The following is a 19,391-nucleotide window of genomic DNA, read 5'->3' as shown; positions in this document are numbered from 1 at the left end:
GCTAATTTATTCTGTTCTGGTCAAAAGCTTCATGTCGTCAAACATAGGGTCCTGGCTATCTACTCTGGAAACGTTGGTAGCCCTACGAACTTCTTAACCCTATTTGTAACACATTGGCTACGATCCAAGTTAAGAATTCTTTGGGCTACGAGCGTTTGGAGAAAAAGGGCCCTGCTGTTTGAGAGTAGCAAAAGATGTATCGCGAAAAAATTAATCAGATACAAACATGTTTTGAATATGTATAACATCAGTGTATTGAATACTAGTATAATTGAACATTAAAAGCAACAACAACAAAAACACTCGAGTGCATCAATTCGGTTGAGGAGTATTGTGTTTTGTAGCTATGATTAGTGGTATTCAATGATTCAGAGCTGGCGTGAAGGCAGAGTTGCATCCCTTTTCATGTTTGACAGGTGGCAAACAATGTATTCGCTGATCATAGATTGTAAACAACCAAAATCTCATTCTCACCTGATCAGTCGTTTGGACATTTCTAAAATTAGACCTTTCGCTATTAAAAGATATGTTTCCAATTCAACGACTTACAAGCAATAGCGAAAAAAGCTCAATCTGAAGAGTTTGTCTTTGCCAGCTGCTCTCGCTGTGACAGTACAGCCGTCGGCTCAGAACGGCAGAAATTTTGCAACTCGGGAGTATCATTTGGTTTGCAGACGTTTTCAGATCTATCACTAAACAACTCGCATCTACAATCTACATGAAACATGTAAAGGTTGTGCACTGCAAGTGACGACCCTGCCAACAATAGTTCCTGTGACAAATTGAATAGCAGCATATTTCGATACATCGATGCACAGCACTAGTAGGTGTGAATGAATGTGCACATCTGTCGCCTATTTGAACACATTTCTATTGCCGAAGGACAAAGTGCCTGAAGTGTCATAATGTTTTCAAGGTTTGTGAAGTTCAATCGAGATGATGGATATGAAGACCTTGACGGCAACATAGATATGGATATCACAGACATGTCCAACATGGCGAACTTGGGAGGAAATATACAGGAAGGCAGAGATGCGGGAAACAGACCAAAAGAACCACCCGAAGGTTAGTGACAACTATTTTCACACAGTTTGTAACTTTTAGACACGGGTTAGTCATTTGTTGGGGATTATTGATGAATTGTGTCGTCTACTGGTATCATTTTAATGGGACAACTGGGAATTACGGTTAACAATAACAATAAACATGAAGAGAACACATTATCAGATTTCAAACTATATGTTATAAATAGGTCGGTCAAGAGAGACTTTATAATTGGTGATAAATATTTGCTTCAGTTTAAAGTTATCATTGCATAGAAGATAGAGTTGAGTATCATGTGGAATGGCAACAGCTGACATTTCACTGGAGACATGGCTGATGGTACACTAAGCTATTAGGCAATGATTAACATATATAGTTTAATAAACACTTCAAAAACGTTGATGTTGGACAGTTGTTTTATTTGGAGGAGTTATTTTGCAATAACAATATACTGCACTGATATAGTTATTATTGGTAGTGTTAATATTGACAGTGTTGGTGTAATGATATTTGCTCTCAGCAGATCAAATGCTATTCTGTGGTAGTCATGTATCTAAGGTTCACTGTAGGTTAGATGAATCATTTCCTTCCTTCACAAATTCTCAAAACATTCAGTGTGAGCTGAACAGTGCATTGTCCATTCTGAAAAATTGATTATTATTTACTCAACATTGGATAATAACCTGCACAGTTATTCAGCTCTTCTCACAATATTCTGCAAGAGAGGTTTTTGTCACTGCGGCCATTCTGTGTCAGACTTATCAAATGACCAAATCATGTAATTTTATTAACTAATGAGATATCTCAATTTGAAAATATTTTGTGCATGATTCTCACAGTATCTTTAAACATGAGAATTAGAAATATTCTAAATACATTGAATAAAACCATGCTCTGGTCATGTTTGCCATCTTCAGTGTCATGCTGTATGCTGTTTGTGATGAACAGCCAATTGTATTATTAACAATTGACAACCTTTTGTGAGAAGTCCTCATTTAATAATAACGCTGGTTTATCAGTACAGTACATTTACTTAACTTGCTCTTCATCAGATCACCTTTGAATTCCCTAATGTTACAGATACAATGGAAGCCTTTTCTACTGCAGGTAAATGTGTTGAAAGAATATTCAATCAGTGTAAGGAAGAGAGTATTTTTGGGATGTCAACTTTTTTTATTTTGAGGAACACAACATTTTGGAGCCAGGAACAACAAATGAGACTGGTGATGAAGCCAATAAACATGGGGATAAGTGGTAATAACAAGCTTATTGGGAGCTTTTATAGAGTCTATTGTTTGATTAATTCTTTTTAGGCTGATGGTATGCAGTGTCCTTGGTCTCTGTTGATCAAAGTAGTTTTCTTTTTGTGAATTCTTGATTTTTGGCTGATAGTATTCAGATTGTTAAAGTTGATTTGATGGGTAGGGAATTTCTGTTGGTGATCTTAAAGGGCTGATTTGCTGTCTGCTTTGGCTGTTGATGTTTTGTGTTCTTTTTTGCGGTTGGAGGGTAGGTTATGGCCATTGGCTTAGAAGATGGTCCTGAGGGTTAGAGAGCCAGTGATGATGGTGTCAGTGCCTGTTTGGAGCTTAATAGTCTGCTAAATTTATGGAATGTCTTGCCAATGTAGGGAAGGGTGGTTCTGATGGGGGCTTGGTCAGTTGGTGGGATACTGGTTGAGGCTTGTGAAGACATGTTGTGGTGTAGCTTATGTTCTAGATCACAGCTGCTGGAGCAAATGCTCTTGGTATGCTTGGTCAGGGTTGAGATGACACCAGACTTTGTTATGAATGTACCATACATCATTTGCAGTTACACTGGGAACTTTCATACACCTGTATACCATGTACACTAATCGATTCCTGCTGTTATAGGATCTGAGTGATTCAGAGACAAGATTTGATTTTTATGAACAAATAATCATGCTCATATGATCATGTTTCATATCAGATGTCAGTTTCATTCCCAGACAGAGGAATGATGTGACTGACTGGTAACATTATCTGTTGAGCTGTGACAGCTTGTAGATAATTGATTAAGTCATGTAAGAATTGAGCATGGTTGAAAATGATAGGAAAATATTACTTTTGACAAAAGGAAAAAGATTATAGTTGCAGTGAAGTGTGCATCATCTGGTCATGTATAATGATGACATCACTGGGAATTGGTAGATAGTTGTACTCACAGTCTAAGGACAGTAAGTTATTGTACACAAAGGAACAAGTAGTTTTAATTTGTAAAATTGTTGCACCTAAAATACACAGAAAAGTTTCAGGGCTACAAAACCTAGTTAGTTATCTTGGTCAGTTTATTAGAAGCGTGTTTGTTATAAACACTGTTTACTGTATGGCAAATGAATATCAGAATGCAGACAATCTTACCTGACTTACTCTGTAGGCAGACAGGGCATCTGTGCATTCTGGTCTCATCAACAATCCCTCCCTCTGCAACTGACCTGGTTCAGCCTGTAATCCTTGCTTCACAATATTAAAAGACACAATGTACATTTAAGCTACAATAATTGATTTTCGACTTAGCCTGTCACAAAAGCTATTCCCCATAGGCCAAAAATCAAGTGGGGATACTTTAGAGAGATAAGAGCGAAGTTTAAGTAGTGATAAGACTAGGTTGCCTGCAGAAAGTGATTCAGACAGAAATGCTTTGTTTTGATTGTCAGTCACTACATATACTGGTTAGATGCACTGTTCCTTCTTGGAAGACTCTTGATTTGTATGTGTGTACTCCAAATACTTTCAACAGAAATCTAAATTAAGGTTGCACAACATCTGTACACACATGAAAGTTGATTATTCATGTTGATTGAAAATAGTTGTTTTTTGAAAATTGTGTAAGTAATCAAGTACAGGTCATCTTTGGGTCCTATAAGATAAATGAGGCTGGTTTCATCCAAGGGTCTGTTTCCTAGCTTATGGATGAGAGGGTGACAAGGGCACAGACGGGTAAAAAATCCCATTGCCTGATGCCTGGGACAAGTCAGTTTTCATTTTAGGCAATCAAATAATGGTATCTTACTTGTCTGTGGGCTGCTAGATAATTTCTACTTGCTGTTTCAAACAGCAAATAAACGTGGATTTCATTTCATGTCTGCCCAAAATGTAGCTATTAAGTTTAACAATGTTATAAAGTAGAGTTATCTTAGTTTGCTATTTATCACTTCTTAGTAAATATTCTACTAAACATTAACAGGGGTTTTTGCAGGTTGCAGGATTCCTGTGTTTTGGATGCAGAAATCTGATGAAGGACCCACAAACTAAAATCCAGTGCGTCCTTATGGATGCAATATTGGAACATTATTTTGCAAGAGATTTCTCAAATAACATATATGGTTGTCTGTTACCCAAATTCAGTGACTTTCCACTCGCTAATGTGATGCAACAACTGGAAATACGTCAGTTTCAAGGCTTTGTATGAATAACATGTGAGGCGATTCATTTGATGACAGGTGCCGTTCAGGAGCTCTAAACATCACAATATCATTGTACCCTTGCCACTAATATATTTGCTGTCGTAAGAAGTGATTTTTTTTTTGATAATTATTAGTTTAGAACAACACTTATTGCTCGCAGTCTGCTACAAGGATCGTGATTGGTCCAAACTGTGCACCTGACCTAAGGCAGGCAATCATATTACAACAATTGCTATTGTGCTCATAAATGAAAAGGTTCAGATAAAAGTTTGGTGTAAAATTTTGCTGTTCTGAACATGTTAGGCAAAACATAACCAATTATGCATATATTATGGAACTTCGTCGACATATGGTGCTTGGTTATGACCTGTGACAAAAATGTTTCATTCATATATTTTAGCATTAAAATTTGCGTCTGAGAGTAAAGTTCAGGGCAACATAATTACTTTGCTCCTTGACTAGTTTGATGTGGACCCATTGCCTAAGCATGTGTTTTTTTAATAACATTGCGAAAAATAGTGTTTGATTTTAACCCTGTCTATAGTATAGTCATTTGATATTTGATAAAAGAATCATAGGTTAGTTAGGCTCTGAAACTTACGTATCATTTTGATCTGACTCATGACGTCTTGGCCGTTTTCTGGCCTACAGTGTTGAATGGGTTAAAAGTATTGTCACTTTGTAAGTTTCTCTAGTCTTATAGTTATTATCTTGTAGTTCAATCTGAATAGCATACATATGATACAGTACTGTAAGGGGAGGTTGTGTCATCTGATATTGCTATATAATATTGATTAATATATTCTGTTTCCAATCATTATTCTTATAACATTGAAAGTGACAATATTATAGGAAGATCATTATCAAATGGGAAGCATCCATGATCACTGATTTCATGCATATCTGAGTTTGATGGACTCCCAATTTTGGAAATGGGACTCCCCCCAAAATATGCCATGAGTCCCCATGCCTCCCAGTTTTGAGGAGCTATGTGAAACCCTGCTAACATCAAGTACCATGTTGATTTATTCTTTCATAATTACATCATCATGATTATGTCCTAAAAATCAGGGCAAGTGAAAAATTGGTCAGGACAAGTTACTTTCTTAAAGGGGCACTGATGCGGAGCAATTTCCGTGGACTGGTGTAAACTTTTGTTATTGTTTTTCTCCGGTGAGTACCCGGATGATATCCCAGAATTCGTGACTGGTTCGTGACCTCTGCTGCGCAGTCCGTATGTGCAACTGATAGTTTAATTATAGACAGATCAACTGAGGGGAAGTCATTTTTACTTCATTACAAATGCATTATGAAAACAAATGAAACACTTTGAAGATTAATCATCTGCCAGTGGTAGAAATGGTAAAAAACTATTAGGACGGGAAAATACCGAAGCCAATGCACGTCTCTATATTTTGTCTCACAACCCTAATTAGTTTATTGTCATATTTGTATGATTTTGAAAATTAATAAAAAAAACACACGGTCTGCTTATACTCATAGTAAATTTCTTACATAACAGCAACATTTATACATTGTATAGATAGCCAATGTGGATCCTATTTCACACACATACGCAGTCTAGTGTGTGTTTTCTGTCATATCGATTCTGCTGAATGCTACAACAAATAAATTAAAACAAAATGCAAATAATGAATGTACAACAGACTAATTTCATAGCAACAATGTCAGGCTACTACCTTGTTCAGGAATGTATCCATCAATATCCACGTACAAGAAATCGTATTCCATTCATTTGCAGCTGGTAAATAATCCTGCTCTGTGTCGCGTGTCTTACACAACTGTCTAATTTGCGAAAAAGTAACACATCGTTTCACGTCTTTCGTTGGTGAAAACCTGATAAACCTCTCATTGGTCACCCAAGATAGCACACCTGGCAACTAATTGTATGATGTCCGCTATTCAAAGTAATTTAGTTAACGAATAATGAGCAATCAATCAATCAACGCAAGGGTGGTTAATTCTTTGAAGGGAGGATGTTGTTTTTACAATCGCACTTTACGACAGGGTGTAGTCATCTACACACACTACCTTTTGACAAAAGTAATTAATCAATCAGTGTGTTATCGGCTAATCCTTTGATCGATGTTTGTTTTTGTAACTCAGCTGATAAACCCTCTTGCATCACTTACATGCACATATTACATAACATACAATACATTTGCCATTACAGACCTTCATTTATAATGTTGAGTATTTACTCCAGACAGGAGAAATGCCAAATGGGAACCTTTGTTGAGTAACCTGAGTGGTGTTACTACTAATTATACCTGTTATAAATTCATTAATTGACCATCCAGAGAATGATGACAAATAACACGAGTAGGTTTACACCATCAAACGCGAGTTGCAGCAAGGAAGATGTAATCTTTGTGTCGCATGCAGCCTGAAAACACTTATGGGCCGAAACTGTTTTGAGGATACCAACGGAATTTCGTTACATAAGTAATACATTCAGGCATTTGCTGTGTAGTTGGGTAAATAGGTGAAATAAGGGGGGGGGGGGGGGGGAGGGTTTACGTAAGAAAATTTTCAGATTTCTCTACCAAAGGCAAAGTCGTCGTTTATTGTTTACGAATTCAAATAAACCAACTGTGTGTTTTTATTATTTAATTATTTTATAAATAATAAACCATTGTAGCTACCATAGCTACCAAAAGTTACGTATGATATTTGCTATCACAGCTGAACCAACACTCAAAATTACCTAAATATGAAGTTTTGCAATCTTCCGGAGTGAAACAAATGGCTTGCTACCTGCTGTAGACATCATATTTTCATGTAACATGATTGAATATCGAGGTTAAAAACAGAGAAATGGGATCAAATTGAGTAACTATACCATCCAAGCATCATATTTTCATGTAACATGATTAAATATCGAGGTTAAAAACACAGAAATAGGATCAAATTGAGTAACTATACCATCCAAGCATCCGAAAAAAACTACACTGCTGGGATATTTTGTTACGATCAGACAAGGAATACCATGGATGTTTTTAAATAATGGCATATGGTGGGCATCCAGCCTCCTGACTCTTTTGGGTGAAGAAATTCTGCTAATATGGACAGGAGCCCAGTTCCTTTGTCCGTCACGGTCGAAGGAGCGGGCGCTGACCAATTTGCAGTTTGGTTCCGTAATTAGACCGTTGGCGAGAAACATTATTCGCTCCGCATCAGTGCCCCTTTAAACTGTTAAAGCCATTTGCCCTACGGTAAGTGGCTTTAAAAAACAGAAAACTGAAACCCAGGGCATGCACCAACATTCTGTGCAATATCACCAGGACAACTGAGCTTTCGATGTCATATCCCTGGGACAAGGGAGCTCTCTGTATCATATCCCTGGAATAAGAGAACTTTCTGTATCATATCCCTGGGATAAGGGAGCTCTCTGTATCATATCCCTTGGATAAGGGAATCTTCTGTATAATATCCTTGCGATAAGGGAGCTTTCTGTATCATTTCCCTAGGACAAGGGAACTCTCTGTATCATATCCCTGGGATAAGGGAGCTTTCTGTATCATATCCCTGGGATAAGGGAGCGTTCTGTATGATATATCTGTATCATTTCCCTAGGAAAGAAAACTCTCTGTATCATATCCTTGGGACAAGGGAATGTTTTGTATCATATCCTTGGGCAAGAAACCTTTTTGTATGTTATCAGTCTAACTTATGTATAATTGGTCATCTAAGAACAGGTCTTTTCAAGTTGCTATCATATGGTTAAACTGTGTAATTAGATGTGTCTTGTAAATCCTTGTTATGCAAATTGTAAATCCCAGTGATGTGAATTGTCAAGTGATCTGCATCCAGAATCAGGTAGACCTCTACACTGATAATTTTTCAAGGTGTGATATTATTAATGATTGATGCAACTTTGTCTTGCGATCTCCTTTTTTTTTTGTAGACAATGTAAAACCAAAGGGAGAGGGATGGTTTTATACTGTCTACCAAAACAATATAATGTGCTTTGACATCACATGGCCTTAACCCAACCGATTATCATGAAAAACTTTTGCAATCCATTCACTGCAGCAGGAACATAGTTAAAATAGCAGGCAAGATGTCCGACAATCAGTCAGACAGCAAGCCCTTTTAAAATTCAAACTCGGTTGCAGACATCACTGCATAGGGGATATCTACCCAACAGATGGGATATGGAGTTTGTTTGGCCCTCATGATTTTCCCTCCTCTGCGGGTTTACATTTGCTACCAAAACGTAGGAAAAGTGTTTTATCCGACTTATGAACCATCATAGGATGATGTCAGTGTGGTGTTACAAGTATGCGTATTGGATGCAGGGACTGGGAAAGAGAACTTTGACAAAGGGCCATTTTCAGGATTATTGATGGGATGCCAAAGAAAGGTTGTGGAAACAGTTGTGGTTTAAAACCCAGCGACTCTAACCTGGAGGCATCATAGGTCAGTGATTATGACCATTCAATGCATGAAAAAGTAACTAGGCTGTTCGTCTGTTACATTTCACCAGATTGCCTGAAGAATGTTATCAAAAAGACCAAATTTAATACAGCTCTAGGGCCTAATGGCATACGAAACCAGTACTGGAAACTTGTTTCCCGGTGTTCAAACACCTCTACTTCACTGATTTAATTCTCTTGTGGACACAGGTGATGTTCCTCCATTGTTCTGCAAAGGTTGCACAATACTGCTTCCCAAAAAAGGAGACTTAACTGATCCCCAGGACTTCTGCCCTATCACATGTTTAAATACACAGAACAAAATATTTACAGGGTTTAGACAAACCCCCATATTACTGCTCTTCCATTGATATGATTTACAGAGAGCAGAATGGGGTGAGAAAGGGATGTTAGAGGTGCAAGGATGAACTTTTTGTAAAGAAAATGACTTTGGAAGAGGCTAGTGACTAGAGACTTAGCGACTACTTGATTTTCTCAAGTCATTAATGAGTTGATGGTCGACTCAACTTGAGATGTACCCGCAAGGGAAGGTGCAGACTTTGGAATCTATTCCAATCAGAAGGTTAATATTTGAGGGATACTCCTTCATTTTTGCATTTCTGTCTGTTTTTAAATCCTTTGAGTTTTCTGCTTAATAGGGAGGAGAGTTATATTCCGGACCTCCTCAACACAGATCAATGACATCAAGCTCATTGCCAAAGGCAATACCGGTTTGAAAGAACAGGTTCTCCTTGTCAAGTACTTTTCTAATGATAATGGCATGACATTTGGACTCGACAAATGTAATACTCTTCATTTGAAACATGGCAAGGTAACTTATGAAGGATTGCTCAAGTTAGAAAGGGGAGGAGATATTGTGGAAGATCAAACCAATGCCTAATTGAATGCAAGTTTGAGACAAACCAGATTCAAGATAAACTTCCAGCCGAATATAAATCTCATTAAAAGAAAATCTGGAATTCAGCGCTTAATGCTTGAAACCAAGTCAAGGCCTCCAATACTTTTGCTGTGCAGTCCTGAAATTTGAAGTGGATTTTGTTGATGGTGACGTACTGCTGGATGGTACAGCGATGGGAGTAAACCAGGTGATGTTGTTCACCTAGCCTGCTCAGAGTCTGTCCATTGTGGAAAAGCTGTCTTAGAAGCCATTGCATCATGTGTACATGCAGTGTGTAGAACAGAACAGCAATCCAACCAACTCCTTTGCCTGGATGAAGTCGGCTGGTCTCAGATGTGAAACTGAGGGCTTCATTTTTGCTGCTCGAGACCAGTCACTTCCCATTCTCAATTGCCAGAATGTGATTCTTAATCAAAACGTTAACATGAAATGTCAATAGTGCTACGAATTTGCAGAAACTGTCCAACACGTCAGTGAATGCCCTACCTTGGCACAGACAGCCTATCTTTAAAGACATGATGGCATGGCTCGCTGCTTTTACTATCATCTCCACCATGCCTGTGGCTTTGACTCTGAGGTCCATCCATGTCCCTTGAACAAGTCCAGGGCATCATGGAAAATGATGCTTTCAAACTTCTCTGGAATAGGCGAATATAGATCCTGAGAAGAATTCCAGCCAACAAGCCTGATCTTGTCCTTTTCGAAAAAGCCAATGAATTTTTTTATATCATTGAATTTTCTGTCCCTTTTGACAGCAAAGTGATTGGCAAGATTCAGGAAAAACCTGATAGATACGTGTTCCTTGCCTTTGAAATGTCTCACTTGCATCCCAAGTACACTGTCGTCAGGCTCCCCACTGTTCTCAGTCTTGGTGCCTGTAGAAACCAAGTGTATACATACTGCAATTCCACAAGACATTAACTTTGTTATCATGTTTTACAGAGTACATACTATTATGATAAGGGTCTCGGGTCCAAATGAGCGTTCCTGTGAAATCCCTTATCTACCTCGCGTGCTGGCCTGCTTGGGGGAATTAACTCAGCAAAGAGTCCGAAGTCACAAGAAACTAATTACAACTTTATTAACAAGAGATAGAATAACAAGGGTGGCCACAGAGAGTCGGTACAACCCTCTGGGCTGAGGGCAAGAGCTGACCTGTGTTGGAAGTCTAAACTCTTCTGTTGGATAAATGGAGTTGGAGACTATTTAACTAAACTTGAAACAATAAAAAGGTTGTGGCTCGTTGAAGGATACAAAATGGGTGTGCCCTATAATAGCCAATGAAAATACTGAATATACAGAGTGGGGTGTTACCCAATGGAATAACCAGGCAGAGGGGAGTGCTCTTCATCCTATTAATCCTATCTTAAGTGGCATTAATTCTGCTGGCACATTTACTCTATGCTTGGGCTAGTTCTGTCCAGGCCTGTTTTGATGTGTCAATTATAATACCTTGGATTACAATAGATGTGCTTCAATGGGCCATGGCTTAATGACCCTAATTAAAAATGTTTTCACACTGTTGTACTAATGATAGGTTTTCTTGAAAGAAGCTCATTAAACTGTCTAGATTCAGCTTTAGTCTTAATGAACAGTTTGTCTAAGCATGGCATTTTGAATATCTCAGGCTAAGATTTATGGACAAACATCTTTAAACAATGCACTTGTAATCTTAAACCCTTGTGGAGTTGTAGATCTATGAAATTAGTTCTTGCTTTAAGTTGGTGTCTTCCTCTAAGCTACTACTGATCATGATGAAATTATTATGCTATGTGTATATTTTCTTAATATCTGAATCCTAATATATAATGCTTGTAATGGTAATAAATGAATTTTTGTATAAAGTATTATTCCATGATATTACACTGACCATATTAGGAATATGACAAAAATCTTTGTTCACTTCATGTGTGTCTGCAGCACGTGTGATTCATGCAATGATTGACTCCACTGAAGGAGAGGATATGTGGATATCGTGAAAAACAAGAATGTATTTACTTAACAACTGATAAGATATAGTTTTAATAGTGAAAAGAACAAATGTTCAAATATTTATTGAATGAATGAAGGACTTTATGACAAACCACCAAACGTTTATTTGCAAAAACATAATAAAGACAGCTATTTGAATGAATTATTTTGTAGCAGTACTCTCCTTCATGTGTAGAAATGTCCCAGTTTAAGATGCATACAGTAAAGTCTCGTTAATCTTACATCATCCGTTGCACAGCAAATAGTTGGATTAATGAGGAAGTGAGACTAAATATAGAAATGAGACTAAGTTATGTTTATTTGATTTGTTACCAACAAGAGTGTCGAATACAGATGATTGTTGGATGAACGGAGGTCGGATTAACAAAACTTGACTGTACTTTGATAGAATAAGAATACATATCAGGTGTGATAAAGATGTTTATATCAATGATGGTGCTGCAACAACATCAGCTTGTCAGCTGATACTGTACACTATCAAATTTTCAAGATTAGACTCATGGTGACAAAAAACATTATTGACCAAAGCCTGTTCGTCTCCCCTCGCCACCATCTTTGACAATATTTATGCCATTTTGAGATGCTATGGTTTCCGCTTTTTTAATGCTATGACTGCCGTTTTGTATGCACGGCGACCGTTCTCGGGCAGTGTTGTAGCTGATACGTGAGTTTTGTTTTTTTTTCAAACAATTCATTTTCTGTTTTTTCGGTTCTAGAGGATATTGTTGCAATTTTGGAAGTTTATTTTCCTACTTTGGTGATTTTTGTTCTGTTGTAGTGTACATGAGTTTTGATGATCCGTTCACTGTTTGTATGGTAGGTCTGTGTAAGGTAAAATTCTATGAAAAACACACATATGTACTGGGCAAAAAGAGTTAGGTATATTTGTAAATTATAAAATTATGAATAATGCTGTATTTATTCATTGACACACTGGTAAAATAATAGTCATAAAAATACCAATGTTCCTAACTTATTTTGTCCAGTATATATTGTGCAGTATTATACATGTGTCAAATGTACAACTTTCTGTTGTCTCAGAATCTTGAAATATATTCTCTTTTTCATTATTATCATGCTCACAATGTGTTGCCTTGCACATGGTACTGAAACTGTAAAATTGTACTTGTAATTATAACAAATGCATAGTAATAATGACTGACAAACTGTACCTGGTGTTTTACAGACAGTATTATAGTATTTTCTAAATCTATGTAAAGGTATAGAAATTATGGATGAATTAAACACATCATTATTTACATTTAAGTAATTATGTGTTCAAAATATTTTCTGATTGTGATCTGTGTTCAAGCATATTTTACTTTTAGGAAATAAACTGAAATGTATTGTAAAGTCATGGCCATGTTCATGAGACCCAGTCAGTCCATGGAATCCTTGCTAACAGATTGCCATGACTAAATGTGCAGCAAGCAGGTTTTTTGCACTGATTTGGTAAGAATACCACAGTGCATCATTTTACTGTGACAGGATGATAATGCAAACATCAGGTGTGTGATTATGTGTTCAAATTCATTCCCTTCAATCTGTTCATGAATATTTATTGTGATATGATTTGATGAAGTAAATTGTAAACAGCAGCTTGTTGTTGCCTGATCGTTTGCTTCACATCTGTTCCAACATCTAACATGCACCAGCAGGCACAGCAGCACAAAAACATTGTAACATCTACCCATGAGGCACAGCAACACAGAAACATTGTTACATGTACCCAGGAAGTACAGCAACACAGAAACATTGTTACATCTACCCAGGAAGTACAGCAACACAGAAACATTGTTACATGTACACAGGAAGTACATCAACACAGAAACATTGTTACATGTACACAGGAAGTACATCAACAGAGAAACATTGTTACATGTACCCAGGAAGTACAGCAACACAGAAACATTGTTACATCTACCCAGGAAGTACAGCAACACAGAAACATTGTTACATGTACACAGGAAGTACATCAACAGAGAAACATTGTTACATGTACCCAGGAAACACAGCAAAACTGAAACATTGTTACATCTACCCAGGAAGTACAGCAACACAGAAACATTGTTACATGTACACAGGAAGTACATCAACAGAGAAACATTGTTACATGTACCCAGGAAGTACAGCAACACAGAAACATTGTTACATGTACCCAGGAAGTACAGCAACACAGAAACATTGTTACATCTACCCAGGAAGTACAGCAACACAGAAACATTGTTACATGTACACAGGAAGTACATCAACAGAGAAACATTGTTACATGTACCCAGGAAGTACAGCAACACAGAAACATTGTTACATCTACCCAGGAAGTACAGCAACACAGAAACATTGTTACATGTACACAGGAAGTACATCAACAGAGAAACATTGTTACATCTACCCAGGAAACACAGCAAAACTGAAACATTGTAACATCTACCCAGCAAGTAGAGCATTATATGTGGCCAAACAATGGCAGTTTCAGGACCCAAACCTAATGCCCCCCAACACCTTTACACAAACCATACAAGTCCTCCTTTTGAAAAGTTCCTCAATCACTCTGAGGTGTTGGTGATGTTGACTTTCATTATGCACAGTAATAATGGGAGCACTTTGATGAGTAATGTGTGATCAGAATGAATTGGGGGAATTGGGAGTGATGAACACAGCAAGAAGTTGCCTTTCTTTTTAGTGTGTCCCAGTGTGTTCTTTGCAAACATCAGAGCAGGTTTCAGCAGACACAAAATCAGTCATGCATAGAGCATTCCAGCTCAACAATCCAAGTTCAGGATTGATTTGATATCCTCTGCATGTAGCCAGTCTGCTACACAGTGACCCCTTGTTGTACCACTGCTCACTAATCTGAACAGACACCAATGATTCTTACAGTGTAGAAAAGCTGGGAATCGCTGATGTGGTATCTCAGATGAGAGCAGATTCTCTTGTTACCCTGGATAAGCATGTATGTGTCTGAAGGCATTCCAACAAATGCCAGCATAAGGAAACATGACGATTTGGGTCTGTAATGATACAGTGTGGACTTGCCGAATGCCATGATGCCCCTGTATATTGTCTTTGGATTGGTTTGTTTAATACCACCCTAAACATTATTGAAAAGAAAACAAGTCTCATTTTTCCAAAATTTTAATGCATTATAGTTTCTTCACTTTATCATAGTACAAAGACACCCGGCATCAACATGTTTCTCTTTTAAACTGTAGGTGTATAGGATTGTGTGTGCCTGTCAACCCTGAGGAATACATACATAAGTAAAGCAATGAGTCAGATGTTATTTTGGTATTTTGTTTGCATTCATTGAGGTTTATTTTTTCACATGCTACCATTAAACATGCAGTTCTGGGTCAGTCTCTTGAGTGGCATAATAAGAGACTCAAGTAGGAAACCTGTGCTGCCTGTGACACTGGGATTATTTCTCTTTGCATCGTAAACAACATAAAAACCAATGTTGAGTCACACTGATTATAAGTATGCACGTTTCAGAACAAAAAACATTCCATATTACAGAAAACAATACACTGTATATCAACAACATTTTTTCAATTTACATTTCAGTTAAAAGATAACAGATTGTACTTTCTGTTTTAGAATGAGTTACTAGTATTAATTGTTTCAAAATTAATAGAGTGAAAACCGTTAAATCAAGATAGCAAAACATCAGACTGTACTTCTCTTGACAAAATATGAGTTTTAGAAACTATTTTGTTCAATCACCATGATCACTGTATCAAAATTCCATAATATAATGGGATGTGTATCACCGGTAGATTATAAGGAGAAACGTGCAGAGCTGCTTGCTATTTCTGGCAATGCAATGTCTAGTTTAAAAATAAATGCAACTGATGATGATGTTATATTGCAAATTTTACATCTTCACTCACAGATTGTTTTCTTTTGTCTGTTCACATGACACAACACTGTACTACTATATTTTGAACACAAAAAAGTTTGATTAAATATGTAAGCTTACATAAGCAAACCCTTTTATACAGAATGCCTTTTTTGGTCCTTAAAATTTGGCTTGGTCTTTGGTCTTTAGCTTGTTCATGCATATATGGAATGTAGATTTTGGCAAAATTTAGTCATTGGAAGTATGGTCACGATGTGGAGGTTTATTAAGTAGTCAGAGATCCACACCTTACTTGTCCGGCATCATACTTGTGTATGTAGATCAACATAGTGTTTTGACCTTGCCCAAGAAAGATTTCTCATATTGTGAAAAGCTGTCAAAATTTAAAGTCTTGGACTAAACATAAATTTAAATCATCAGATGACATCGATGTCAGGTCCTCCAAAAATTAAAATGTCCATTATCAGGTACACTTTGCAGAAATCATACTGTGCCATTGGTTCCCGTAGCACGGAATGCCACAGTTAATACTACGGGTTCATCATACCAACAAGGCATGACGCTTTCAAGGCAAGTGATGTCTCCTTCATGTAACATCTTTAGCTGATTCCTTGCCTTGCAACCATTAAGCATGGCTGAAGCTGAGCTTGTGTGAGTTGGAAAGTTGTCCTTTATCTACATTATCAGCTACTAAAATGCGTGTTGTGTACAATGTTTGTATGACACAGGGGAAATGTAACAGTTATGTGTTCTAAGGCTTTAATGATAGCCTTGTCTTCTCACACCAGTCTTTGCCCATCCATCTTCATGTTTACCATTAATCTCAACCAGCAGGCATGCAACTAGATGAAAAAAGAGTGAAATAAATAGAAAGAAAGTTATTTTCACATTACTGTGTAACCTATTTTATGACTTTCAGATATTTAGATCACTTGGTAATAGTATTTAACGTAAGTCTGTTTGCTATAGAACAGTTCAAGGCAGTACTAAAAGTACTAAAATATGTCACATTTGATTCCCTCCCCCAAAATGGAGGGCCCTGGTCCCTTGTGTTGGGAGCGAATGTTTGCCTGTACATACCATTGTCTCCCCTTAGTAAGGCCAGACATGCATTTACCAATTTGCTATGTTAAGGATGGGTTCTGATCTTTATATTCACCTGCTTCATGACCAGAAGGTCTGTGGTTTGACCCCTGTCACACTGAAATGTGTTAACTGCTGACACCTGTTGTTGTCATGTCTAAACTCCTCAGAAGGGGACAGACAAAATGGATCAAATCAGCAGGACTCCAGACCTCTTTTGTACAGAACTTGACTTGACATTTTATTGAGAGTTCTGTTTGCCATTTGTTTCATCCAGCAGACTTAGGTGTGTGCCACAAACCTATGTTACATGAGATTTTGCATGCCTTAGAACAGTAAGAAGAACAACCAAAACTTCTAAGGTTCTGTTGGATCTGTGAATGTTGTCCAGTCTTCAGAAACCTCCAAACAAACTGATATCATCAATTAAACTGGCTTGGATGACCTGGTTTGTTCTTGAAGCTCTGCTAGGTATGATGATGCATTTTGTAGCAGATATGGTTTGCAGATGTACATGTGTGGTCATGTATATGAAGGTTTTTCACAGACAGGTCTGCCCCTTCCTTCTTTCTTTGTAATAAAATTAACTGAAACTTCATTTTTGTGTTGTGAAGAGATACTCCAACAGGGAAACATATAGGGCAAGCAGGCAAGGAATACTGTACCACTGTGTACAGGAAATAAGGACAACAGTACCCACCTGACCTTTGTGATACATATATCACCTTTGTCCTGCTGTCACTGGGCATGTATGTTTAATGCATCTAATTACACATGATGCAGTACTTCAGATACAATGGAATGGTTCCATATTAAGTAGGCGAAAACCTGTCACAGTCTTTAACATATATACATGGATATTAATTCCGGTTTTGTCATGTTTATGTTCATTCAATATCCAATTTAACATATATCATAATATTTTTGGCATATTTGTGCTTCTATCCAGTAATATGTGAAAATGCACTTTTTGTTCTATACATTGTTTAAAAGAAATTTCAGAGAGGTTTGTAGCTACCTGTTCTATCCTGCATTAAAAAATTTAATGAATGTTTCTTGATCGATTCGTAGTGATTCATGAAATTTCAGCAGCAAGTTTGTTTTATAAGAGTCAGAATAAGTGTGGCCTGCTGTTGCACAAATGCTCACAGTTGTGCTGAAACGAACTGGAATTTATGGTTTGTGTTCATCGTGGACCTCCAGTTCATTCGGGTTCTGTACAGCAGGTGACATCCAAAGATATTCCAATGTGCTCCGACAGACATTAAGTGGTTACACACTTAGGTTGCTGCATGACAGGACTGACAATAACTTAATGTTGCCATATCTAATAAAGCACCTGTTGGCTGATAAATGTGTAATGGTAGCACAGGTGACATCTGAGAAACTGTGAACACAACTCTATGGCATACATCACAACATCGCAAATATTTGCTTTCACTGTGGTGTTCACAGGGACTTGCAACAAAGTGTCATACTCACACTTGATGCCATGTCATATTGCATGCATACTGAGTATGGGAATAAAATGGCTCTGGAAATATTTCAGGGCCACTTGAATTCATTGAATTCATTCTTATGTTACCTTCTGACATGATGACCTTGGCATACCTGACAGGAGTAGGGAGGTGTTCAAGGAATGAAATCAAGTGCATATGGTATGACTTCATTGTGCATATTCAACAAAACTTTGATGTACCGTTGATCCTGGGAACACAAAATAGATACTCAAACCTTATAAATACATTCAGATTCTGCATCAGCGTTACTCTCAAAACCACAAATTTAATTATCAAAATGTGTTGACAGTGCAGATTGGTAGGGGTGTACCTGAATGTGTTAAGGAAGTCTGTCTTCCACATGCACCGGGCTGTTGTGGTTTGACATTTGAATCAAAGATAGTGCTGGTGTGTTTCACCTCCCTTGTTTTTCACTACTTTTGACAATGTTTCATTTCATTCAAACTCAACAAATATTGAATCAGAGACATCACTGAAAGTTGTAATATGTTCTTTAAAGTGCCCATTAAACACACAAAAAGTAGGATTTACCTAGCATGTAAATGACATCATCACTTTTAAGCTTCTTTATGACTACCAAATTTGGGAGTTTCATATACTATTTTTTGTAGTATATAAAATTACATGAATCTCAAACCTGTCCATGTCCTTGGGCATTGTTTAGGGTAGAATATCAGTTAGTCTGTTCAGTCTCGGCTCCATCAATAATATGACATCATTTAAAGAAAACTTGTTCCTAGTGATTTACTCACATGGGCTAAAAGTAGAAACGACCAGTGTAACCATTCTGCATTTCATCTCTTTGATATTTAGGTTTCCACTGGGATTGTTTCAGTTAATGTTCAGCAATGTACCTTCAACTGCTGCTTTTGGTATAAAAATATCACATTTTTTGAGGCACAGTAAATACAGTTTTTGCAAGGTTTTCAAGGATCTCATTTAGCTTGTTCAAACACTTTTTGGTCAGAGATGCAGCATTCTAGGGTTTAATGACTCTTTAAACAGTATCAGACATGTAGCGGATATTTCTATTGCCAAAAAGTGTCTTCTGCAGTTTCTCATTTGAGTTATGACCGTGTCCTCTGAAGATAAACAGTGACTTGCCTTT

At 37.4% G+C, this 19,391-nt stretch overlaps 1 protein-coding gene across 1 annotated transcript in view; it reads left to right on the top strand.

Annotated features, from left to right (window-relative positions):
- The first annotated feature begins 441 nt into the window (after positions 1 to 441).
- LOC137296530 (synaptic vesicle 2-related protein-like) overlaps positions 442 to 19,391 on the top strand; it is an 89,127-nt gene continuing 70,177 nt past the window's right edge. The window contains exon 1 of the mRNA XM_067828334.1: positions 442 to 1,065. Within this exon, the coding sequence (XP_067684435.1) occupies positions 906 to 1,065 (160 nt within the window). The 5' untranslated portion in view covers positions 442 to 905. The remainder of the gene's footprint in view (positions 1,066 to 19,391) is intronic.

The sequence above is a fragment of the Haliotis asinina genome, chromosome 1 (assembly GCF_037392515.1).
Source record: "Haliotis asinina isolate JCU_RB_2024 chromosome 1, JCU_Hal_asi_v2, whole genome shotgun sequence".
NCBI classification, from domain to species: Eukaryota; Metazoa; Mollusca; class Gastropoda; order Lepetellida; family Haliotidae; genus Haliotis; species Haliotis asinina.
This window is presented reverse-complemented; position numbering and strand designations above follow the sequence as displayed.